Source organism: Bos indicus x Bos taurus, chromosome 5, assembly GCF_003369695.1.
Source record: "Bos indicus x Bos taurus breed Angus x Brahman F1 hybrid chromosome 5, Bos_hybrid_MaternalHap_v2.0, whole genome shotgun sequence".
Lineage (NCBI taxonomy): Eukaryota > Metazoa > Chordata > Mammalia > Artiodactyla > Bovidae > Bos > Bos indicus x Bos taurus.
The window spans coordinates 56371361-56398237 of NC_040080.1; the positions used below are offsets into that span (position 1 = coordinate 56371361).

At 36.5% G+C, this 26877-nt stretch overlaps 1 protein-coding gene across 14 annotated transcripts in view; it reads left to right on the forward strand.

Moving 5' to 3' along the window:
• The window catches only part of ANKS1B (ankyrin repeat and sterile alpha motif domain containing 1B), a 1175033-nt gene that overhangs the window by 170799 nt on the left and 977357 nt on the right, over positions 1-26877 (forward strand). For all 14 annotated transcript variants that reach the window (XM_027542059.1, XM_027542058.1, XM_027542067.1 and 11 more), the window contains exons 5-8: positions 1579-1654; positions 6092-6193; positions 9486-9599; positions 14043-14209. In XM_027542059.1, the coding sequence (XP_027397860.1) occupies positions 1579-1654; positions 6092-6193; positions 9486-9599; positions 14043-14209 (459 nt within the window). The remainder of the gene's footprint in view (positions 1-1578; positions 1655-6091; positions 6194-9485; positions 9600-14042; positions 14210-26877) is intronic.

Sequence of the window (26877 nt, forward strand, 5' to 3'; positions counted from 1 at the left end):
TTTCCACTAAACTTACAGTTTATTAAAGGGAATAGATAATCATATAACATTATAATGTAGTACTATAAGTGCTAAGATGAAGATTAGATTGATGTGGAACACACAGGGAAAGTGTTACACTTTAGGGGCAAGCAATACTTCCTGAGTGAAATTATATTTAAGATTTGACATGTAGTGTAGGTCCGTGGTTCTCAATTGTACTACCTAGACCCTTATTATTGGGGCTTCCCATGTGGCACTGGTGTTAAAGAACCTGCCTGCCAAAGCAGGAGCTGTAAGCTGTGGGTTTATCTCTGGGTTGGGAAGATCCCCTGGAGGAGGACATGGCACCCTGCAGAATCCCATGGACACAGGAGCCTGGAAAGCTACAGTCCATAGGGTCACACAGAGTTGGACACAACTGAAGCCACATAACACCACACACGCATCGCAGGTGACTGAGTCAGAACTCACGGTGGTGCCCAGAAATCTGGTCAGCAAGCTCTCTAGGTGATTCTAATTCAGGCTGAAGATTGAGAACTGGTGGTGTAGGTAATGGTGAGGTAAAGAGGGCTAGGAGTTCTATCCTGCCAGGCAGAGGGACCAGCTTTTGAGATTCTTGGGGAAGAAAACAAGAGAATGATACTGATGAAATGTTTAGTATGCTTGGAACATGAATAAGGTACAGAAGGTCTGGGGAAAGTTGGGATAGACAAGAAAGGATATGGAAAGGAAAGCTGCTACTGCTAAGTCACTTCAGTCGTGTCCGACTCTGTGCGACCCCATAGATGGCAGCCCACCAGGTTCCCCCGTCCCTGGGATTCTCCAGGCAAGAATACTGGAGTGGATTGCCATTTCCTTCTCCAATGCATGAAAGTAAAAAGTGAAAGTCAAGTCACTCAGTCGTATCCGACTTTTAGCGACCCCATGGACTGCAGCCCACCAGGCTCCTCCGTCCATGGGGCTTTCCAGGCAAGGAGAATATTTTCCAGGTTTTTTAAGCCACAATAAATTGTTGTGATTTTATTTGACATTACTATTTATTTACACATCTGTCTCCTCTGATAGAATGTAAATGTACAACCTCAGAACACCCCTTAACTATTCTTGGTGTAACTGCTACTGCTAAGTCGCTTCAGTCATGTCCGACTGTGTGCGACCCCATAGACGGCAGCCCACCAGGCTCCCCCCTCCCTGGGATTCTCCAGGCAAGAACACTGGAGTGGATTGCCATTTCCTTCTCTTGGTATAGAGTTGGTATTTAATTAATGCATGTTGAATTGCATGAGCTCACTGGATAGTCACAAAAGCCTCGTGAGGTAGGCATTACTACTCTTATGTTATATCTGAGAATGACTGAGGGTGAAAGAAGATGAGTGACTTATAAACATAACAAGGTCAAATGGCTACACAGAGGCACAGATATTTCCAAAATTAAGCTTTTGGATTTTCTTTCTAGAATCTCTTCTTTATTCCATACTCCTCTTCTGTCAGAGAGTGCTAAGATTACAAACAATATGTATGGATGCATAAAAGGATATAATTTTTTTAACCTTAGCTCTCCTAATCTTTTTCCTTCTTCTTCTTCTTTTTTTCTAGACAGAAAAAGGGAGTGCACTCCATGAAGCAGCTTTGTTTGGAAAAGTGGATGTTGTACGAGTTCTGTTAGAAACAGGTAACTATCATGATTCTCCATGGAGCTTATCTTGCCAAAAACTATTTGTACTCCAGAAGTAGACAAAGGAAAATGACACAATCCACCTCACCCGACATTACCTTTTTACCTCACTCTAAATTGTATGTATGTAGAACCATGTAGGATTGAGCCTCAGTGTTAAGGAAAAAAACTGATATAAATGTTCATCTTCCTTTTCAATAGATTCTTTAATCAAAAGCTTTTAGAAGTGATAATTTTATGCTTTTAAATCATATTAAAATATATTAGAGAAACTACCAAAAGAGGGAGAAAATCTCTGCCTTCTATAGGAGAGAGGAATTGATCCCTGTGAAGCTGTGACAATTGAGGTTTGTGACAATTGCTTGATTTATTAAATAATATACAATTTTCCCTAAGTTTCTATATTGTTAACAGTGGTAAACAGAAATTAGAGTTCCCTATCATTATAGGGGACTGGAATGCAAAAGTAGGAAGTCAAGAAACACCTGGAGTAACAGGCAAATTTGGCCTTGGAATACGGAATGAAGCAGGGCAAAGACTAATAGAGTTTTGCCAAGAAAATGCACTGGTCATAACAAACACCCTCTTCCAACAACACAAGAGAAGACTCTACACATGGACATCACCAGATGGTCAACACCAAAATCAGATTGATTATATTCTTTGCAGCCAAAGATGGAGAAGTTCTATACAGTCAACAAAAACAAGACCAGGAGCTGACTGTGGCTCAGATCATGAACTCCTTATTGCCAAGTTCAGACTTGAATGGAAGAAAGTAGGGAAAACCACTATACCATTCAGGTATGACCTAAATCAAATCCCTTATGATTATACAGTGGAAGTGAGAAATGGATTTAAGGGCCTAGATCTGATAGATAGAGTGCCTGATGAACTATGGACTGAGGTTCGTGACATTGTACAGGAGACAGGGATCAAGACCATTCCCATGGCAAATAAATGCAAAAAAGCAAAATGGCTGTCTGGGGAGGCCTTACAAATAGCTGTGAAAAGAAGAGAAGCGAAAAGCAAAGGAGAAAAGGAAAGATATAAGCATCTGAATGCAGAGTTCCAAAGAATAGCAAGAAGAGATAAGAAAGCCTTCCTCAGCGATCAGTGCAAAGAAATAGAGGAAAACAACAGAATGGGAAAGACTAGAGATCTCTTCAAGAAAATCAGAGATACCAAAGGAACATTTCATGCAAAGATGGGCTCGATAAAGGACAGAAATGGTATGGATCTAACAGAAGCAGAAGATATTAAGAAAGGTGGCAAGAATACACAGAAGAACTGTACAAAAAAGATCTTCTCGACCCAGATAATCACGATGGTGTGATCACTGACCTAGAGCCAGACATCCTGGAATGTGAAGTCAACTGGGCCTTAGAAGGCATCACTATGAACAAAGCTAGTGGAGGTGATGGAATTCCAGTGGAGCTATTCCAAATCCTGAAAGGTGATGCTGTGAAAGTGCTGCACTCAATATGCCAGCAAATTTGGAAAACTCAGCAGTGGCCACAGGACGGGAAAAGGTCGGTTTTCATTCCAATCCCAAAGAAAGGCAATGCCAAAGAATTCTTAAACTACTGCACAATTGCACTCATCTCACATGCTAGTAAAGTAATGCTCAAAATTCTCCAAGCCAGGCTTCAGCAATATGTGAACCGTGAACTTCCTGATGTTCAAGCTGGTTTTAGAAAAGGCAGAAGAACCAGAGATCAAATTGCCAACATCCGCTGGATCATGGCAAAAGCAAGAGAGTTCCAGAAAGACATCTATTTCTGGTTTATTGACTATGCCAAAGCCTTTGACTGTGTGGATCACAATAAACTGCGGAAAATTCTGAAAGAGATGGGAATACCAGACCATCTGACCTGCCTCTTGAGAAATTTGTATGCAGGTCAGGAAGCAACAGTTAGAACTGGACATGGAATAACAGACTGGTTCCAAATAGGAAAAGGAGTACATCAAGGCTGTATATTGTCACCCTGCTTATTTAACTTATATGTACAGAACATTATGAGAAACGCTGGACTGGAAGAAGCATAAGCTGGAATCAAGATTGCCAGGAGAAATATCAATAACCTCACCAATGCAGATGACACCACCCTTATGGCAGAAAGTGAAAAGGAACTAAAAAGCCTCTTGATGAAAGTGAAAGAGGAGAGTGAAAAAGTTGGCTTAAAACTCAATATTCAGAAAACGAAGGTCATGGCATCTGGTCCCATCACTTCATGGGAAATAGATGGGGAAACAGTGGAAACAGTGTCAGACTTTATTTTGGGGGGCTCCAAAATCACTGCAGATGGTGACTGCAGCCATGAAATTAAAAGACACTCCTTGGAAGGAAAGTTATGACCAACCTAGATAGCATATTGAAAAGCAGAGACATTACTTTGCCAACAAAGGTTCGTCTAGTCAAGGCTATGGTTTTTTCCTGTGGTCATGCATGGATGTGAGAGTTGGACTGTGAAGAAAGCTGAGCGCCAAAGAATTGATGCTTTTGAAGTGTGGTGTTGGAAAAGACTCTTGAGAGTCCCTTGGACTGCAAGGAGATCCAACCAGTCCATTCTGAAGGAGATCAGCCCTGGGATTTCTTTGGAAGGAATGATGCTAAAGCTGAAACTCCAGTACTTTGGCCACCTCATGTGAAGAGTTGACTCATTGGAAAAGACTCTGATGCTGGGAGGGACTGGGGGCAGGAGGAGATGAGGACGACAGAGGATGAATGGCTGGATGGCATTACTGACTCGATGGACGTGAGTCTGGGTGAACTCTGGGAGTTGGTGATGGACAGGGAGTCCTGGCGTGCTGCGATTCATGGGTCGGACACGACTGAGCGACTGAACTGAACTGAACTGACCCTTAAGGTGAATTTTCCTTCTAGTTAATTCATCATTAAAGTGGATTAAAGTGAAAGTCACTCAGTTGTGTCAAACTCTTTGTAACCCCATAGACTATACAGTTTATGGAATTCTCCAGGACAGAATACTGGAGTGGGTAGCCTTTCTCTTCTACAGGGGATCTTCCCAACCCAGGGATGGAACCCAGGTCTCCCTCATTGCAGGCAGATTCTTTACCAGCTGAGCCACAAGGGAAGCTCAAGAATACTGGAGTGGGTAGCCTGTCCATTCTCCAGGGGATTTTCCTGACCCAGGAATTGAACCAGGGTCTCCTGCATTGCAGGCAGATTCTGTACCAACTGAGATTTGAGGGAAGCCCAGTTAATTCATTAACTGAGTAGCTATTGTTTGTAAGCTTCAGTCATTTAAAGGGAAACTTTTAGAGGGAAAGCTCTGAAGGAACAACAAATTAGGCTTGTTTGTCTCCATATGTGTATTATGATTGAAATAAAATTGAAACCAAAGTCAGATTTTTTTTAAGATCAAAAGGCATAGACTCAAATTTATGCTTGTGAACAATATGTGTGAGTCTTCTATGTTATAAACTATATTTGACATGTTTATTTTCCTTAGTAAAAATGTTAAAAGTATTAGCAGACTGTTGCATTGTGATTGTTCTTATGCAAAGTTGAAATTTCCTGTATATGTAACTTTGATATGTAATGCAGTGATATAATAAATGAGGTAATCAATTAAATGTGTGCTGGTAACACATTTCTATACAAATTTAAGCAAATATTTAATAATTTTATTATAATGAATTACCTTTTGAGGCCAGATCCTGAAAACTGGTTTTTGTTTGCAGTTAGATATCTGGGAAGTTTATAGACATTTTTGCTATTTGCTACATTAAACTCTTTATAGTAAAACCTCTTTACCATAAGTATTTTCAGAATTAAAAGTATTCCAAAGGTATTTCAGTTACACACATTAGGAAGTTTGCTCATCAGGTATTTGATGAGTATTGCTGATATTGAATATAATCATGTATAAATAAATGTGGAATATTTGACTTAGTATTTGGACAATAATTCAAAATAGTCCTACTTTTCCAACTTCTGTGAATGCTAAAGTATTCTAAGACTGCTGTTATATTGCTTACATGGTACATTATTATTATTTAGATCATATTATACAGAATATATAAATCACATGACCTTTATACTTTAGGAATTTACATTCTAATATTTTTCAACTTGATAGTCTACAATTTAGTTAAGTAGTTATAACCTAAAATAGCTGTAATCTGAAAAGTTAATGTTTGAGTCAGTGCCCTCTAAGAGTTAATTCATTATCAAAAATGTTCCAAGTCTTTGGCATCAGTAGACTTCCATCTTCTTTCTTACTAAAATCATGTGTGTGTGTGTGTGTGTGTGTGTGTGTGTGTGTGTGTGTGTGTAGGGCTTAATTAAAAAAAAAAAACTGCCTTAAGTGCTTTGTCGCATACTTTTGAAATTAGAACAGTTTTGTATTGACAGTATCTTCTGGTGATACTCCACTATGTACATCTAGTGGGTTTTTCTTTTTCTTTCAGGAATTGATGCCAACATAAAAGATAGCTTAGGTAGAACTGTCTTAGACATTTTGAAAGAGCATCCATCTCAGAAATCTCTCCAGATTGCAACTCTCTTACAAGGTAAATAGTATTGAATGATGGATGAGTTTGCCTTACAGTTAAGATTAAATTAAAACTGTCCTAATTTTCTCTTGAGTTTTGAGTTAACATTTACTTTTGAATGAAGTTACTATTTTCATTTTTTTTCTTGTAGACTTTTAAACTAAAGAATAATGAATACCTTTTAATGTTTTATTTCTGTTTTTCAACTAAAATATTTTTTTCACTCACTTGATATTAAAAAGTATTTTTAATTAAACCTGTGTAATAAATATGTAGTTATGAACTTGAAGGTATTGGGGCTATAAAGTGGTGATGCTGAAGTATTATCTTACATTTGAATAATGCTTTAAGAATTTTCTGACTTGGATTTTCTATTATTTTGTCTGATTTCTGTAACTGTGAGGTAGATCAATCAAATATTCTTCTTCTTTTTGCACATGAGGGAAATTGAAGCTCCAGGAAGCTAAGTGACTTGCTCAAACATATATCCTATTCCAAGTGGTAGAACTGATATATAAATGCTGAATTAACAACAACAAAATTGTCCTTTGTTCAAAGAGTACAGATTATTTGCTACCAAATCCAGTAATACAAGATAATTCAGTCTTGCCAGCCTATGGGTTAATAAAGATCATTTGAGTATATCTGTAGTTAGTTTTGGTTGTTAAAATAGATCTACTTAATGTTTGACAACCATCTGGGTACTATTTTTTCATTTGCAGGATACATACTTCCTCATTTGATTTTCTCTTTTTGCTTGGTGGTTAGGCCTGATGTGCAGTGTGTTCTCTTAAAAATACGGATGTTTTTTCTTTTCTTTGCATTTAGTTCCTACACTGCTCAGTGCGGATTATTCTTTACAGTCATTATAGACTGGCTGTGCATGTAATAAAGAGAGGTGGATGGGTTTCATAGGATATCAGTTGAGAAGCTGAATAGCAGCTTTCAGATGAATTAAAACCAAGTTGGGCAGGAGACATGTAGATACAGGAGTCAACAAAGCCCAAAGAGGGAAAGAGAACAGACTCACTACAGGAGGTCATTATGTTCTTTTCTCTCTTTATTTTCCAAAACCTCTCAGAAAACTTCAAGCCCCTACAATTTTCTGATTAATAAAGAAGTTAATTGCTAGTCAAGTGCTATACAGATAAATCAGAGAAGAATACAAGTATGATTCTTCATATTAACTGAAATTAAAATCAAGTTGAATGAAAGCTGAAAAATAAAAGAGTGGTATGCACCCTTTAAATCAGTCTTTGCCTTCTAGGCACTTTGTATTTCGTATTTGATTTTTGCCTCTAACTGAAGTTAAAAAAAACTGAGACTTGTGCCTAATATATCTTTTGGGAGAAGCAAATAAATGCTGTCCACTGAAAAGGGGGCATGACATAATTACAGGCGCTTTTAACACATTGCATTGGTTTAACTTAGATGAAAATGTTATTATACAGGTGTTCTCTTAAATAGTCACTATTTGTTATTAGGTATGTAAATTTGTGATAGAGTATTTGCTACTTCTTTGAATTTTTATAGCTATTGTCAAATTTTAGAATGTGAACACATTATCTATATTCTCTACATTCCTGGTGTTCAATCACTGGCACATTTAATATCTTATGAAAAAGTTTGTTATTGCAGTAAATACAATTTATAGTAGGTAAAATTACTGTCTGGGTCAAAAATTGTAATGATAGAATGCCATATGATGCTTTCTTTTCCTAGCAGAATTTGCCTAGTAGAATTGCTCTTAGGTAGAAACCATTTGGATAGTATGAAGACACAGGTGGTTGGCATGAAAGCACAAAGTGTCTTAACTGAATTTTAGGAAAAAGGGGGTGCCTTCTGAATAAAGAAGCACAAGTAAAAGATACCCTTGGTGAGGAGTCTATTGATTTAATCCCTTAGAGGCTACAAACTCTGATGAATGCCTTTTGGGCAATAGCAGATATACCTTGTTTAGATCACATACTTTTGGCTCATGCTGTGTTTCTGTAAAATTGAATTAGCTTTCAGCATTTAAAAATCTAGGATTTCAGATAACACTCCAGAGTTTTGGTTTCTCAAAAAATGCAAGGTTTCATTTTACTTCATGGCTGAACTTTAGATGGTGCATCTGCTCTCTGGTTAACCAGGCTCTGCAGGCTTTCTGTTTTCTTCTGTATCATTGAGATTAAATGTTAGCTGACATATCCCTGCATTCAGATGCTGTTTTCTTTATGATTGAGAGAAAAGTGAGATGATTCTTATATCTCTGTGTTCGCTATATACTAGCTGAATAAACACGGCCAAGTTAATAATCCTTCCCCTTTAGTTTTCATCTTTAAAGCTGAAATAATAATAGTACCTGTGTCATAGTTTTGAGAAGGTTAAATGAGTTAATTATTATCAAATACTTAAAACAGTGCTGAGTGTATAGAAAGCAATATTTAAGTTTTATTATTACTATATCCTCATCAAAGTTGGAAAAATGAGTGAGGTGCTGAGTGAAGAATACTGCTTCAAGAATAATGCAAAAAACATTATTTTTTTGTTGAACAACAGTTCAATACGCAATTATGTTTATCTCACAAGATTGTAACACCATTGCAAATTACGCTTACCCCACTTCATTTATTTATGTTACCTGACTGGTTGTTATATGCATCTAAATTTTATATCCCTGTTTATGGACATGGTCTATTAAAAGCATCAGTCAGAGAGTTTTAAACCTCCTGCTGCTAAGTCACTTCAGTCGTGTCTGACTCGTGCGACCCCATAGACAGCAGCCCACCAGGGTCCGCCATCCCTTGGATTCTCCAGGCAAGAACACTGGAGTGGGTTGCCATTTCCTTCTCCAATGCATGAAAGGGAAAAGTCAAAGTGAAGTCGTTCAGTCGTGTCCGACCCTTTGTGGCCCCATGGACTGCAGCCCACCAGGCTCCTCCATCCATGGGATTTTCCAGGCAAGAGTACTAGAGTGGGTGGCCATTGCCTTCTCCTTTAAACCTCCAGATAGAATATATTTAAGGAAACCAAGGATGCTATTTATCTTCAACTGGTACATTTATTTTTAAGGAAAGAATGTGACAAAAGTTTACTTTTCATGAAAAGGATTCATGAGTCTCTCTTGAAATATTTTTTATGTTTTAATTTAAAAGCTTTAAATTAATAGCTCATCATGAAGAGCTTTTACTTTGGTTTTTTGAAGTTTTTTTGAAAAACTTAAGATATGAAGAAATAACTGAAAAAGTGTCCATCAAAAGTAAAACCAAGTTAGAGTTTTTAACATATATGAATTCAACTATGTAATTTCAAAAACTTATATACACAGAATATTTAGAAGGCGTGGGAAGACCAACAGTCCTTGAAGAGCACATACAGGAAGATATGACGCAAGAAACACATATTTCATCTCCTGTTGAATCTCCTTCCCAGAAGACCAAAAGTGAGTAGCTAATTATAAAACTCTTGAGATGATATTAGACTGTTATGCACAATTTTATGCTGTATGCACAAAAGGGCTCAAACTTGTGAAAATTTAAGGTCTAATAAGTTATATCTTATATTCTATATTTTATCCATTATTCAGTCAATATTTATTGAGTTCCTACTGTTTATCAGACACTATTCTTAGTCCTGAGATACAATGGTGATCAAGGGAAATAGCAATCCCTGCTGACATGAAGCTTACATTGAGTGGATATTTCACAGTTGACGTTTTCCCCCTAAAATATGTTTTTCAGTTCAGTTCAATTCAGTTCAGTTGCTCAATCGTGTCCGACTCTTTGCGCCCTTAAGGTAGACTAAAAAACATATATCTTGAATGTAACTGCTGTTTTTTTTTTTTTTTTTAGAATAAATCATTGGGATAAAGTTGCTTTCTGAGAATAATTAGAAAAAAATGAGTATTTGCATGTAACTTATGAAATATTCATGTCCATAGTTGATGCATATTATATATCTGTTCCTTCTGTTATCCCTTTAATGGTTACATAATTATTTGTTTAAATATGTTCTACTATTTGTTTTTGTTGAACCTAGAAAGTAGAATCCCAGCACTATTTCAATTTTTTTAATGTTGAATGAATTCTGTCACTGAATAAAATGCCCACAAATACTTGGGTTGAGGTCCCCAACCTCCAGAATCTAATGCCTGGTGATATGAGGTGGAACTGATATAACAGTAATAAAGTACACAATAAGTGTAATGTGCATGAATCATCCCAAAACCATCCCTCCAAAGCTGACTGTGGGAAAATTGTCTTCCACAAAACCAGTCCCTGGTGCCAAAAATGTTCAGGACTACTGTTCTAAAAGACTTTTGAAATTAAATGCTATTATAAGTGAAGTTTTAGGAATTGTAATTCCAAATGATTTTATTTACTACATTTGTGTAAACCTTCAGTACTTACTTTTATTTTGATAAAGAAAAAAAATAGACAAAATTGGAATTTCTTTTTGTCTTTTAATATTATTGTACTAATTATGGTTTCAGTTCAGTTCAATTCAGTCACTCAGTCGTGTCCAACTCTTTGCAACTCCGTGGACCACAGCACGCCAGGACTCCCTGTCCATCACCAACTCCTGGAGTTTACCCACTCATGTCCATTGAGTCAGTGATGCTATCCAACCATCTCATCCTCTGTTGTCCCCTTCTCTTCCTGCCTTCAATCTTTCTCAGCACTAGGGTATTTTCAAACGAGTCAGCTCTTCGCATCAGGTGGCCAAAGTATTGGAGTTTCAGCTTCAACATCAGTCCTTCCAATGAACACCCAGGACTGATCTCGTTTAGAATGGACTGGTTGGATCTCCTTGCAGTTCAAGGGACTCTCAAGAGTCTTCTCCAACACCACAGTTCAAAAGCATTAATTCTTCGGTGCTCAGCTTTCTTTATAGTCCAATTGTGAATCCATGCATGATTACTGGAAAAACCATAGCCTTGATGAGACGGACTTATGTTGTCAAAGTAATGCCTCTGCTTTTTAATATGCTGTCTAGTTTGGTCATAATTTTTCTTCCAAGGAGCAAGTGTCTTTGAATTTCATGACTGCAGTTTCCAATCTGCAGTGATTTTGGAGCCCCCCAAAATAAAATCTGTCACTGTTTCCGCTGTTCCCCATCTATTTGCCATGAAGTGATGGGACCAGATGCCATGATCTTCGTTTTCTGAATGTTGAACTTTAAGCCAACGTTTTTACTCTCCTCTTTCACTTTCATCAAGAGGCTCTTTAGTTCTTCTTCACTTCCTATCATAAGGGTGATGTCATCTGCATAACTGAAGTTATTGATATTTCTCCCGGCAATCTTGATTCCAGCTTGTGCTTCATCCAGCCCAGCATTTCTCATGATGTACTTTGCATAAAAGTTAAATAAGCAGGGTGATGATATAGAGCCTTGACGTACTCCTTTTCCTATTTAGAACCAGTCTGTTGTTCTGTGTCCAGTTCTAACTGTTGCTTCCTGACCTGCATACAGATTTCTCAAGAGGCAGGTCAGGTGGTCTAGTATTCCCATTTCTTTAAGAATTTTCCACAGTTTGTTGTGACCTATAGAGTCAAAGGCTTTGGCATAGTCAATAAAGCAGAAATGTATGTTTTTCTGGAACTCTCTTGCTTTTTCCATGATCCAGTGGATGTTGGCAATTTGATCTCTGGTTCCTCTGCCTTTTCTAAAACCAACTTGAACATCTGGAAGTTCACGGTTCACGTATCACTGAAGCCTGGTTTGGAGAATTATGAGCATTAATTTACTAGTGTGTGAGATGAATGCAATTGTGTGGTAGTTTGAACATTCTTTGGCATTGCCTTTCTTTGGGATTGGAATGAAAACTGACCTTTTCCAGTCCTGTGGCCACTGCTGAGTTTTCCAAACGGTAGCATATTGAGTGCAGCACTTTCACAGCATTATCTTTTAGGATTTGAAATAGCTCAGCTGGCGTTCTATCACCTCTACTAGCTTTGTTCATAATGATGCTTCCTAAGGCCCACTTGACTTCATATTCCCGGATGTCTGGGTCTAGGTGAGTGATCACACCATCGTGATTATCTGGGTGTGAAGATCTCTTTTGTACAGTTCTTCTGTGTATTCTTGCCACCTCTTCTTAATATTTTCTGCTTCTGTTAGGTCCATACCATTTCTGTCCTTTATTGAGCCCATCTTTGCATGAAATGTTCCCTTGATATCTCTAATATCTTGAAGAGATCTCTAGTCTTTTCCATTCTGTTGTTTTCCTCTATTTCTTTGCACTGATCACTGAGGAAGGCTTTCTTCTCTCTCCTTCCTATATTTTGGAACTCTGAATTCAAATGGGTATATCTTTCCTTTTCTCCTTTGCTTTTGGCTTCTCTTCTTTTCACAGCTATTTATAAGGCCTCCCCAGACAGCCATTTTGCTTTTTGCATTTCTTTTTCTTGGGGATGGTCTTGATCCCTGTCCCCTGTACAATGTCCATGGTTCATCAGACACTCTATCAGGTCTAGTCCCTTAAATCTATTTGTCACTTCCACTGTATAATCGTAAGGGATTTGATTTAGATCATACCTGAATGGTCTAGTGGTTTTCCCTACTTTCTTCCATTCAAGTCTGAACTTGGCCATAAGGAGTTCATGATCTGAGCCATAGTCAGCTCCCGGTCTTGTTTTTGCTGACTGTATAGAGCTTCTCCATCTTTGGCTGCAAAGAATATAATCAGTCTGATTTCGGTGTTGGCCATCAGGTGATGTCTATGTTGTTAGAAGAGGGTGTTTTCTATGACCAGTTTGTTTTCTTGGCAAAACTCTTATTAGCCCAGCTTCATTCTGTACCCCAAGGCCAAATTTGCCTGTTACTTCAGGTGTTTCTTGACTTCCTACTTTTGCATTCCAGTCCCCTATAATGAAAAGGACATCTTTTTTGGGTGTTAGTTCTAAAAGGTCTTGCAGGTCTTCATAGAACCGTTCAACTTCAACTTCTTCAGTGTTACCGGTTGGGGAATAGCCTTGGATTACCGTGATATTGAATGGTTTGCCTTGGAAACGAACAGAGATCATTCTGTCATTTTTGAGATTGCATCCAAGTACTGCATTTTGGACTCTTTTGTTGACTATAATGCCTAGTCCATTTCTTCTAGGGGATTCTTGCCCACAGTAGTAGATATAATGGTCATCTGAGTTAAATTCACCCATTCCAGTCCATTTTAGTTCACTGATTCCTAAAATGTCAACGTTCACTCTTGCCATCTCCTGTTTGACCACTTCCACTTTGCCTTGATTCATGGACCTAACATTCCAGGTTCCTATGCGATATTGCTTTTATAGCATCGGACCTTACTTCTGTCACCAGTCACATCCACGACTGGGTATTGTTTTTGCTTTGGCTCCGTCTCTTCATTCTTTCTGGAGTTATTTCTACACTGATCTCCAGTAGTGTATTGGGCACCTACCAACCTGGGGAGTTCCTCTTTCAGTGTCCTATCTTTTTGCCTTTTCATACTGTTTATGGGGTTCTCAAGGCAGGAATACTGAAGTGGTCTGCCATTCCCTTCTCCAGTGGACCACATTTTGCCAGAACTCTTCACCATGACCTGTCCATCTTGATGCCCTACATGGCATAGCTTAGTTTCATTGAGTTAGACAAAATGTGGTCCATGTGATTAGATTGGTTAGTTTTCTGTGATTGTGGTTTCAGTCTGTCTGCCCTCTGAGGCCCTCTCTCAGTGCATACTGTTTTACTGAGGTTTCTCTTACCTTGGAGGTGTTAGTACCTTACTTTCAGCAAAATAAACTTTCTGATAATTTTGTTTGCCGTGTTTTGAGTTCTAGCACTATTCTGGTTATATTTTTATTATTTAGCATGAAGTTTTAGAAGTATTCTTTTTTGAACCTTCTGAAAAATTACTCTCTTCTTATAGGTGAAACTGTGACTGGTGAATTATCAAAACTCTTGGATGAAATAAAACTCTGTCAAGAAAAGGATTATTCATTTGAAGATTTGTGCCACACAATATCAGACCACTACTTAGATAATTTGAGCAAGATTTCAGAGGAAGAACTTGGGAAAAATGGAAGCCAGAGTGTAGTAAGTAAGGGGGGAAAGAAGACAATATGTCTGTCTTTGCCAGTTCATTGTGTACCTGAAAACCATGGGATTTATGTGTTATCTTACCTTTAGATTTAGCCAGGGTCAAATGTCAGGCTCTCCATTGCACTTCCCTTATATTTATTGGTGTTTCATTCTCACAGCATGTGTAGGGAAGAAACGCTTTGATAAATCACTTATGGTTTGCGATGATCTCACCACTGTTAGACCCTTGTAGCATATAAATTCATAGTCCCTTTGATTATGTTCTTTTAGTTTTATTGGGCATAATGACAGTGGTTTCCAAAGAAAGAAGAAAACCTTCCTTTTTGTCTTTTTTCCCTGTTTTCTCTGTCATCTGAGTCTAACACCATCTTGAAAGAAGAAAGACATAGCTGAGCCATGAGTGTATACTTCCTGCCCACTTTATAAATCATAGTAGGAGACAGTCACTGTGGATAGTTTGACCTGAATATTTTCATAATCTTACACAAATCCCAATAGTTTGTATGCAAACTGTAAGCTCAGAATCTGAATCATGAGTAAGAGATTCTTGCTTAGTTGAATTTTTATATTGATACAATATCAAGAAAAACTATAATCAGTCAGTTTAAAGTCAAGATTTTTATATCTGTCTTTAGTCCTATAGAAGGATTTATAGGATGCATTGGTATTAAAGGAAATGCATTATTATGATATGAAAGCTTTTATGACTTTTAGTACTTAATTTGTTATGGAAATATTATACTTTCTTCAAAAACTGGTACTAGAGTGGATCGTGTTAAGTATGGCATTTTATTGATGAAGGCTAAAAAAAGTTTTCTAAGTATACTACTGTATGAGAACATTTCCTTCATTTAGTTACTTACTATTACTTAAAGTGACATTTTCCCAGGGTAGTATTTGCTAGTCTAGGTCCAAGGCCAGTCATACCTTCTAGGCCTGTTTTTTTTTTTTTCCTTTTACTGTGTTTTGAAAAACATCACATTATTGGCTCCAATAAAAGCTCTTTATGAGTATAATTATTCATAATTGATTAAGTATATGTATAATGAAGTAAATACTTGTAGGTTTTCCCAAATGATATTTTATAGTAATGAAATATTTACTGTACTAACTTTAATGTTAGGGCAAAACTCCTTGTTGTTTTTTTTTTTAAATCTACAACAGGCCTATGCTAACTCAAATTATAAACCAGTTATATTTCCACATTTCCTTGAAAGTTGATTAGAAATTGAGACATATTTATCCTACATAAACAATACATAGTATTTAGGTCCATATCTAAAGATATCTCTAAAGTGGCTATTTCTGTCTTCTATTCCTCAACCCCAAAATTTTCTGAAAGACCTGATATTCTAGACCAGTGGTTTCAAGACTTATCTTGTTATGTACCAGTAGTAAACAAATTTTGAGCAAACATCCCAAATGTATTTATTTATAATTTTTAAGAATATATGCTATAAATTATGGGGCATATACTACAAGAGAAATTCAAGTGAGGATGATAAAGTGTAAAATGGATGATCAAATCTTTTTCTTTTATTCAGTTGGTATCTTGTGCACCCTAGGGTCTGCATGCTCTACTTGGAGACCATAATTCCAACATATCTTTTGAGTAGTAATGGCAAGGGCTTTTGGCATTGAGAGGGTGACATAATTTGGGGTGAGTGGTGGCCAATTTGTTTTGTAAGTCAAAGACTGCTTTTTTTGTAAAAAAAAAAAAAAAAAAAAAAAAAGACTGTGACAGTACTAAGGGAGAAATTAATGCTCCTAAGTTGAACTTAAGTTCAAAATTCAAGCTTATATGTCCATAAAAGCCATTACTCTTTGTTTCTATAATGAAACTTTATATTGTGTTCTTTGAAAATATTATCATATGAAAATATTAAAGGTTACATGAAGCAGAAAAGCAGAGGGTACACATGAGTAAAAGCAAATAGTTCTATTTACCTGGAATAATAAAGTTCATAAAGGGGGACAATGGAGATAAGATTAGAAGATAGAATGAGTTCAGGCCATGGATGATTTTGAATGTCAGGCTGAGAAGTCTGGTATTTATTTTTTAGGAAATGAGAAAAATCTAAAGGATTTTAGATGCATAAAATGCATTATTGAAAGTTGACTTTCAGAAGTTGAATCTGATAGAAACCTGTTATTGAATATTTAAAAAGCAATGCAATTTATTTAACTCTTCTCTACAGCCTGCGTTGTATTTGGTTAATTCCTGTTTTGTCGAATGTCTCTTTCTATTTATCAAGATTGTTTTTCCAAGTTTTTAAAATGAATTATACTCTCAAATTATACAAAAAATTTATATGAGTACTTATAGATCATTTAATATAAATGGTCATTACAGTGTTGTGAGCTATAGCACTTATAATAGCAATAATGAGATGTGGTTTCTAACTTCGAGGAGTTCAGAATTTCTGCTCCAAGAAGTCTTAAATCACTGTGTGTAGACAAGACTAGTATAAAAAACAAATAAATATTATAAGAATTGACATTTATTAGATGCTTGCTATTTGATGTTTTAATGCTTTATATTACTTAAGCCACCTAATCCATACAGTAATCCTAATAATGGAGTTATAGATTTGGACATGACTCAGCTGGTAAGTTACAGATCTAGGATTCAAACTCAGAGCCAGTGTCATTAATTCCCAGCTCTATTTCTTATAATAAATTACCCTGTAGCCAAAGGAAATTTTTTTAAGGAAGAGATTAATGATTTATAGGTATTCATTGACGTCTTCATGGAGGTAGGGAGAAATTAAATCTTAATCTGGAGGAAGGGGAAATAATCTCTGCACTTGTATTGGAATGAATGAATGGGAGAGAATTTCAATCTGCAGAAACATAATGTGCAAAAGCCCAAAGGTAAGGCCTAGCACTTAAAATGAGGATAATTTACCATGAGAGTTTGTTTTGAAAAGTAGTAGAGAGTGAAGCTGGTTAAGTCATAATAATTTTTAACATTGACATAACACTTTTTATTAATTGATTTAATCCTCATGCTAACCCTGTGAGATAGGTAGTATTACTCCTCCCATTTTATAGATAAGAAAAATGGAGGCACAGAGAACTTGTATGTCCTTCCTAAGTTTACACAGTAAATAGCAGGGCCAGTCTGGTATTTACTGGATCTGGACAAAGGCAGTCTTACCACTCAACTATTTCGTTACAGAACAGGGGAGATAATTAGATTGGGAAGCTAGTCAGAAGTTTAATTTTGATGCTGAGGAGAATAACTCTTGAGTATGGGAGTCCATTTATGAAGGTGACATTTTTAGAAGTTAGAAGTGGTACCTCGATGTCAGATTTTCTAGGGAGAGACTCAAACAGTGATTCTTAGCAATGGTCGTACATTAGACTTATCTAGAAAGCTTCAAAAAATGCAGACATCCTCAGCTACCATGGCAGAACAACTGAAACAGAATTGTTTTGGGTGATTCTGAACATTGTTCTTTGAAAAACTATTACTAACATGTATATTATTGGTCTAGAGGACCCAAAATCTGCTAGGACCTTACTGAAGTAATCCAGACCTCAGATAATGAGTCTTAACTGAGGTCTTGCTAAAACCACAGAATTACGGAATTTTAGATCTAAATAAATCTCAGACTTCTGGTGCCCAGCCTAATTCTACTGTGCAGTTTAAGAGCTCTCTTGAAGTAGGGAGGTTTCAGTTCATCATTAAGGAAAATTCAAACTGTAGTTCAGCCATAATCATAAGTTGCAGTTATTTCTATATTATAATGGAATGTTAAATGTGGAAAACACTTTTATTATTCACATTACTGGCTGAAGGACAGGTGTTTGAGTTCAGTTAAAATTTAAGTTTATATGATATGAAATGTTCAACTTATTTGTTGTCGTATGACAGATAATTCCAGAAGTAATTTAGAAAAAATCAAAGTAAAGGAAAATCTGTTGTGTAGCATTTATGTTTTTAATAAATGTATTTTACATAGTAATGACTTGGCTTGAATTTTTTAGGTATTTTAACTATTCTTTGTCATTTTAACTTTTATTGCCTTTTTTATCCAGTAGAGGGCACTCTAATTCAGTAATTTAAAATATAAAATCAGCCATCTTATGTAAGAACTTTTATTTTTGAATTGGAAATTTTGGTTTTATTAAAATATTAGCCTTAAGATGGTAGTTTGAAAAATTTTACTAAAATAAGTGAATTAGGAATTAAATTCTTACAATGATTGAATGTATCTGATAGAAGGTTTTACATTTAATGTGAAAGGAAGCTCAAGTTAAAATTGCATTTTATCTTGCAAAATTTTAATTCAAAAGTCAGTCTGTTTTAGGTTCTTTTATAATATGCAAATGGAATCATTTTCTAAGTTGAATTAAGACATTATATAATCTAGAATGTAAATTTTGAAAAAATATAAATATCTTCACATTCTTTATCAACCCCTGAAACTTAGATTTTTGAAAGAATATAAAATTATCTGAAAAACATTTTCTAGTCATTTCATTTGTTTTCCCAAGTCATGTATCAGCTTTCCCTCTGTGTGTAAACAATGTACACACTTTTAAAATGTGAACATAGCATGCCTTAGAGAAATTTGATGATAGCATAAAGATCTTTAGAGCAAATTTCAGAATTTAGGTTTCAGGAAATCATTTTTTCAGATATAAATTTTAAAAGGCATTATTGTGTCACCATCCCATGTATCTAAGAAATAAATAAGAAGCATCAGGGATGAAATACGTATTTTTTCTCCTGGGGGGAAACCTAGACACTTTAGCAGCACCTAAGTGTTATTATTTGAATGGAGTTGTGTTGGCAAGTTTTGTGCAATTTAACTCTGTGTATATTTCTTTTATATTATTTCACTTTTATATTTTATATTTCTCTCATATTATTTCACACCCTGGTTTTTTTCTCCCGCTAATTGTTAATTATTCTTGCTGATTATGATGTGGTGCATAGTACTGTATCGTGTGCACATTTTGAAACGTGTTTGACAGTAAAATATCTCTTAATCCTAAGAGCATTCTGTTAAATTATCCAAAGGCAGCAAACTTCCTTCCTAATTAAACTTCTATATATTTGAATTTCATGAAGTTTTGTGATCACTCTGCAGATATAACATCAGCCAATCTTTGTTTTGATATTTCCATTCTCTGTGATCTCTCTATAATATCTAACTTGAATTTAATCTTCCCAACAGAAAACTCAGCTATTATGATTTCCCTGAGAATCGATATTTTTTTCTCATGAGTTAACTGAAATGTTTTGTTGAAAATTTGATAATAATTCAACGTTCTTCTAACCTTGCTCTCCAGATAATGATGAAGTTAATTTTTGACAACTCTCAGCCGCTTGTCACATTGACCTCATTCATTTGCCATAATGCACCTGATTTGTAACTCTGTTTCATGCTGTGCATTTTAGAATTCTTGATCCTGTTTTGGAATAAAGGCTTTGGACAGCCTGCCATTGTAAAGGAATCCCATTTTGCTTCCTAATGCCAAAGGAAATCATTCTAGAGCCTGAGCTTAAAGAGACACGTCAGTGGTGATAATCACTTATCTTTGTGTTCCAGGAAATGTTTTTCACCTTGAAGAACGATTAATTCTAATGGAGTATTGAACTAGTAACCAAAAAAAAAAAAAAAATTACTGAACTCGCTCATGCTTCTAATGTATTTTATCATGGGACCATTTGAGACATGACTACTGAATATTGGGATCAATTCAGCCTCTAACAGATGAAGAATTAGATTCTCTACAATACAGTCAAAGTCAATAACAGTAGATGGAAAATATTCTATGCGGCCTGCTTTAATCTCAGGCTTAGAATTTTAAAATTGTCTGGTATTATTTTAGCTTGCTTTTGCCAGAATTTTTATTTCTATTATCTATGCTTTTTAAAGTTTAAATATTTTGGTTGCTTAGTTTCACAACAGTTCCATTTAGTTGATAGCTGCCAGTTTATTCTACCAAATAATTAATAATGAGAAACAGTCTTAATTTGCAGAAAGAATGAGGTAGTCAAGACAGTGAATTTGACAGGGAATGAAAAAGTTCTAAAATGAACCAGGATAATGAACCAGTGAGAAGTATATATTAATAAAAGTGGAAATAGCTTGCCCCTAAAATAAATGAGACAAACATTGACTATGTTATATCTTTTCCTATAATCATCTATTCTATGTTACTGAAATAAATCTATTCTAGCTTTGAAGATTTTCTTTTTACCCTATAATCTTGCTTTTACTTAGCATGGTGTCACTTCCCGAAACATTTAAAGATCTTTATTGTCATAATTATTCTCATCAACTTCACTAATTTACTGAGTCCTCACATTAAGGAATTATACTAATTTCTTCAATAACATGTATTTGTAACTTAGAGTAACATTATGGGCTTCCTTTGTGGCTCAGTTGGTAAAGAATCCACCTGCAATGCGGGAGACCTGGGTTTGGTCCCTGGATTGGGAAGATCCCCTAGAGAAAGGAAAGGCTACCCACTCCAGTGTTTTGGCCTGGAGAATTCCATGGAAATAACATGTATTTGTAACTTAGAGAAACATTATAGTGTAGAGAACAGGAACTTTGAACTGAAAGAGACTTGTGTTTGAATCTAGGTTCTACTCCTTAGATAAATCATCCTGATCTCCAGATTTCTCATCTGTAGCATAGTATTTTTAAAAAGTCTTTCTGAGCTCTACTTTTAAATCAGAATGTCTAGAGGTAGATTTTCACAATAAACTCCTAAGGTGATTCTTGTGCTCTTTGTGAACTGCCCTAGAATGTTTTTTATTTTTTAAATTAAAAACAAAAGTTTTAGAGCATTTTTAAATGTTGACTTCTTTCAGTCAACTACTCAGATCCATTTTCTTCTTCCTCACACAAATCTATGGATCTCAGATTTCAATGATCTGACTTTAATTTGCTTTTGCTTTCTTTCTCTGTTCCTGTGAATGCAAATATGATTGGTCATCAAGGCAAAATGATTTAACATTTCAGTTCAGTTCAGTCTCTCAGTCATGTCCAACTCTTTATGACTCCATGGACTGTAGCACGCCGGGCTTCCCTGTCCATCACCAACTCATGGAGCTACTCAAACTCAATGTCCATTGAGTCAGTGATGCCATCCAACCATATCATCCTCTGTCATCCCCTTTTCCTCTCTCCTTCAATCTTTCCCAGCATCAAGATCTTTTCAAATGAGTCTGTTCTTCACATCAGGTGGCCAAAGTATTGGAGTTTCATCTTTAGCATCAGTCCTTCCAATGAATATTCAGAATTGATTTCCTTTAGGATGGACTGGTTGTATCTCCTTGCTGTCCAAGGGACTCTCAAGAGTCTTCTCTAACACCACAGTTCAAAAGATTTACCATTAAGTTTTGCTTTTTCTGTTTCTGTGGAAAATGTCATTGGATTTTTTATAGATATTGCGTTGAATCCATAGATGGTTTGGGGATAGTATGAAACCTCTATCAATATTAATTCTTCTAATCCATGAACACAGAATGTCTTTCCATATGTTTGTGTCTTCATTTTCATTTAAGTTCTATAGTTTTCAGTGTATAGATCTTTCACCTCCTTGGTTAAATTTATACCTAAGTATTGCATTGTTTTTGATACTGTAATGAATAAGGTTGTTTTCTTTATTTATTGTTCAGATGTCTTGTTAGTATATAGAAATGTGGATGATTTTTATATGTTGGTTTTGTATCCTGCAACTTAATTTGTTGATTAGTGCTAAGGCTTTTGGTGGATTTCATTGGAATCTGAGAGCCAAAGTTGGAGGTGGAGTCTTTAGAATTTTTCCACGTATGAGATCATATTGTCTGCAGACAAAGACAGTTTTGCTCTTCTCTTTCTGATTTGTATACCTTTTATTTATTTTTCTTGCATGATTACTCTGGCTGGTACTTATGGAACTATGTTAAATAGGAGTGATGAGAGTAAGTACCCTCTTGTCTTAGAGGAAAAGTTTTCAGCTTTTCACCACAGAGTATGATGTTAGCCATCATGGGTTTGTCACATGTGGCCTTTATTATGTTGAGATATGTTCTTTCTATACCCAATTTTTTTTAGTGTTTTATCATGAAAAGATGTTGAATTTTGTCAAAAGCTTTTTCTGCTTCTATTGAGATGATCATATGATTTTTATCTTTCATTCTATGCAACTTAACTTTTAAATTATTTTATACTTGAAATTAAGTAAAAATGCTGTTAAAGTACCATATAAATTATAAGTTCAGTTCTGTTCAGTTCAGTTGCTCAGTCGTGTCCAACTCTTTGCGACCCCATGAAATACAGCATGCCAGGCCTCCCTGTCCATCACCAACTCCTGGAGTTCACCCAAACTCATGTCCATCGAGTTGGTGATGCCATCCAGCCATCTCATTCTCTGTCATCCCCTTCTCCTCCTGCCTTCAATATTTCTCAGCATAAGAGTCTTTTCCAATGAGTCAACGCTTTGCATGAGGTGGCCAAAATATTGGAGTTTCAGCTTCAGCATCAGTCCTTCCAATGAACACCCAGGGCTGATTTCCTTTAGAATGGACTGGTTGAATCTCCTTGCAGTCCAAGGGACTCTCAAGAGTCTTCTCCAACACCACAGTTCAAAAGCATCAATTCTTCGGTGCTCAGCTTTCTTCACAGTCCAACTCTCACATCCATACATGACCACTGGAGAAACCATAGCCTTGACTAGATGGACCTTTGTTGGCAAAGTAATGTCTCTGCTTTTGAATATGCTGTCTAGGTTGGTCATAACTTTCCTTCCAAGGAGTAAGTGTCTTTTAATTTTGTAGCTGCAATCACCATCTGAAGTAATTTTGGAGCCCCCCAAAATAAAGTCTGACACTGTTTCCATGGTTTCCCCATCTATTTCCCATGAAGTGATGGGACCAGATGCCATGATCTTAGATTTTGGAATGTTGAGCTTTAAGCCAACTTTTTCACTCTCCTCTTTCACTTTCTTCAAGAGGCTTTTTAGTTCCTCTTCACTTTCTGCCATAAGGGTGGTGTCATCTGCATTGGTGAGGTTATTGATATTTCTCCCGGCAATCTTGATTCCAGCTTGTACTTCTTCCAGCCCAGCGTTTCTCATGATGTACTCTGCATAGAAGTTAAATAAGCAGGGTGACAATATACAGCCTTGACGTACTCCTTTTCCTATTTGGAACCAGTCTGTTGTTCCATGTCCAGTTCTAACTGTTACTTCCTGACCTGTGTACGGGTTTCTCAAGAGGCAGGTCAGGTGGTCTGGCATTCCCCTCTCTTGAAGAATTTTCCACAGTTTATTGTGATCCACACAGTCAAAGGCTTTGGCATAGTCAATAAAGCAGAAATAGATGGTTTTCTGAAACTCTCTTGATTTTTCGATGATCCAGCGTATGTTGGCAATTTCTGCCTTTTCTAAAACCAGCTTGAACATCAGGAAGTTCACGGTTCACATATTGCTGAAGCCTGGCTTGGAGAATTTTGAGCATTACTTTACTAGCGTGTTAGATGAGTGCAATTGTGTGGTAGTTTAATCATACTTTGGCATTGCCTTAGTTTGGGATTGGAATGAAAACTGACCTTTTCCAGTCCTGTGGCCACTGCTGAGTTTTCCAAATGTGCTGGCATATTGAGTGCAGCACGTTCATAGCATCATCTTTCAGGATTTGAAATAGCTCAACTGGAATTCCATCACCTCCACTAGCTTTGTCGTAGTGAAACTTTCTAAGGCCCACTTGACTTCACATTCCAGGATGTCTGGCTCTAGGTCAGTGATCACACCATCATGATTATCTGGGTCGAGAAGATCTTTTTTGTACAGTTTGTGTATTCTTGCCACCTCTTCTTAATATCTTCTGCTTCTGTTAGGTCCTTACCATTTCTGTCCTTTATTGAGCCCATCTTTGCATGAAATGTTCCCTTGGTATCTCTAATTTTCTTGAAGAGATCTCTAGTCTTTCCCATTCTGTTGTTTTCCTCTATTTCTTGCATTGATCACTGAGGAAGGCTTTCTTATCTCTCCTGCTATTCTTTGGAACTCTGTAATCAGATGCTTATGTCTTTCCTTTCCTCCTTTGCTTTTCGTTTCTCTTCTTTTCACAGCTATTTGTAGGGCGTCCCCAGACAGCCATTTTACTTTTTTGCATTTCTTTGCCATGGAGATGGTCTTGATCCCTGTCTCCTGTACAATGTCACAAATCTCATTCCATAGTTCATCAAGCACTCTATCAGATCTAGTCTCTTAAATCTATGTCTCACTTCCACTGTATAATCATAAGGGATTTGACTTGGGTCATACCTGAATGGTCTAGTGGTTTTCCCTACTTTCTTCAATTTCAGTCTGAATTTGGCAATAAGGAGTTCATGATCTGAGCCACAGTCAGCTCCTGGTCTTGTTTTTGATGACTGTATAGAGCTTCTCCATCTTTGGCTGCAAAGAATATAATCAATCTGATTTCGGTGTTGACCATCTGGTGATGTCCATGTGTAGAGTCTTCTCTTGTGTTGTTGGAAGAGGGTGTTTGCTATGACCAGTGCGTTCTCTTGGCAAAACTCTCTTAGCCTTTGCCCTGCTTCATTCTGTACTCCAAGGCTAAATTTGCCTGTTACTCCAGGTGTTTCTTGACTTCCTACTTTTGCATTCCAGTCCCCTATAATGAAAAGGACATCTTTTTTGGGTGTTAGTTCCAAAAGGTCTTGTAGGTCTTCATAGAACCGTCGAACTTCAGCTTCTTCAGTGTTACTGGTCAGGGCATAGACTTGGACTACTGTGATATTGAATGGTTTGCCTTGGAAACGAACAGAGATTATTCTGTCGTTTTTGAGATTGCATTCAAGTACTGCGTTTTGGATTCTTTTGTTGACTATGGTGCCTTGTCCATTTCCTCTAGGGGATTCTTGCCCACAGTAGTAGATATAATGGTCATCTGAGTTAAATTTACCTATTCCAGTATAAAGTATAAAGTGGTATTCAAAAGAGTATATTATCATCCTTATCATCCTTTCATTTTTAGTTCTTCAAATTCATTCAGTGCTGTTCACTTGATCCTTAAAACTGTATCTTCTTTTTTACAACCCAAATTTGGTCTGCTTCTCCCTAACCACCCCCCCCACTTATTTATGTAAAACTCTGTAAGAAAGAGGCTAAACCTGTCTATTTGAAGTGCTTGTTTTAATTCCTAGAGTATGGTAAGTGCTCAGTAATTTTTTTCTGGATATTCAACTAATCTTAAAATTTGATATTATCAGTGTCTTCCTTTTCATCTATTCTGTCTAATCAGAACACATTTCATTTCCTCATAACTATAATCTGCAAAGTTCTGGACAACATAAATTAAGATTATGTTTCACCAGTATAATCGTCAAAGGTTGTATTGGACCAAAGCACCCTTCATGGGAATTAAGCCAAGTGCCAGATAAGACTTCAGAAAGAGATGGTCACAGAGATTGAATGTGTTTCCTGTGTACAGTAACTTATTAGTTAATTGTCCTTCTACTGGTATCATCCTTTTAATAAAATACATAACCATAATACACGAGGGCATGTGTGTGTGTGTGTGTACATGTGAAGAGGGAGAATAGAAGAGAAGAGAGAGATCATATTATCAATAAGGACTTGTATCTCTGTCCTTTAATTTAAGAGGTCTTTAATTTTATCCTATCCTTGGAACAAGTAACATTTTATGGTTTTGAGAATGTAGCCATCAACACTGAAGAATCTGATCTTTTCTAGATGTTATAATATCACAGTTCAAAGCATTGAATTCTATATTCATAGATCAGATATGAGAAGGCATATTTCAAAATTCTTTTCTTATCTGTAACCTAATTTTAAGAAGTTCTTTGATTATTTGTAAACCTGGAGTCATACTTGTTTAACCAAAATGTCTGATTCACACACAGTGATGAGCTAGAGTAATTAAGGGGTGCAGTGAAGTGAAGTCGCTCAGTCATGTCCAACTCTTTGCAGCCCCATGGACTGTAGCCTACCAGGCTCCTCTATCCATGGGATTTTCCAGGCAATAGTACTGGAGTGGATTGCCATTTCCTTCTCCAGGGGATCTTCCCAACCCAGAGATCAAACCTGGGTCTCCCGAATTGTAGACAGACACTTTACCATCTGAGCCGCCAGGGAAGTCCAATTAGGGGGTGAGGTGTGATTATTTATATATAGTGGCTAAAGGAGACCTCTCTGAGGAGTGCTGTATAAACTGTAATCTGAAGGAAGAGACGAATCCTGTCATAAAATACCAAGGAAAGAAAATTTGGAATAAAAATAAACACTTACCTGAGGTGGAAAAGAGATTAATATGTTTAAGTACCAGAAAGGAGGGCAGTGGGGTAAACTAGAGTATACTGAACAAAGTAGAGAATGAGATGGAATGGAATTGGAAAGCCATATTATACACTTGTAGGTCATGGAAAGTGATCTTATTTTTTTTAAATAAAAAGGTTGTAAGCAGGGAAGTGATATGATTTGGTTTATGGGAGCAAAGCTGAAAAGTTTCTGCTTCCTCTAAATTCACTGCTAATTATATTTTAATATCATATTTCTGTATGATATTAATAGAATAATGCATTTAATGATATGCTTAATTATTTGTCTTATATCTACTCTGTGCCAGGTTCTGTGCTAGGCCCTGATGTATATAACAGTTGACAAGATTGATACAGCTTCTGCTG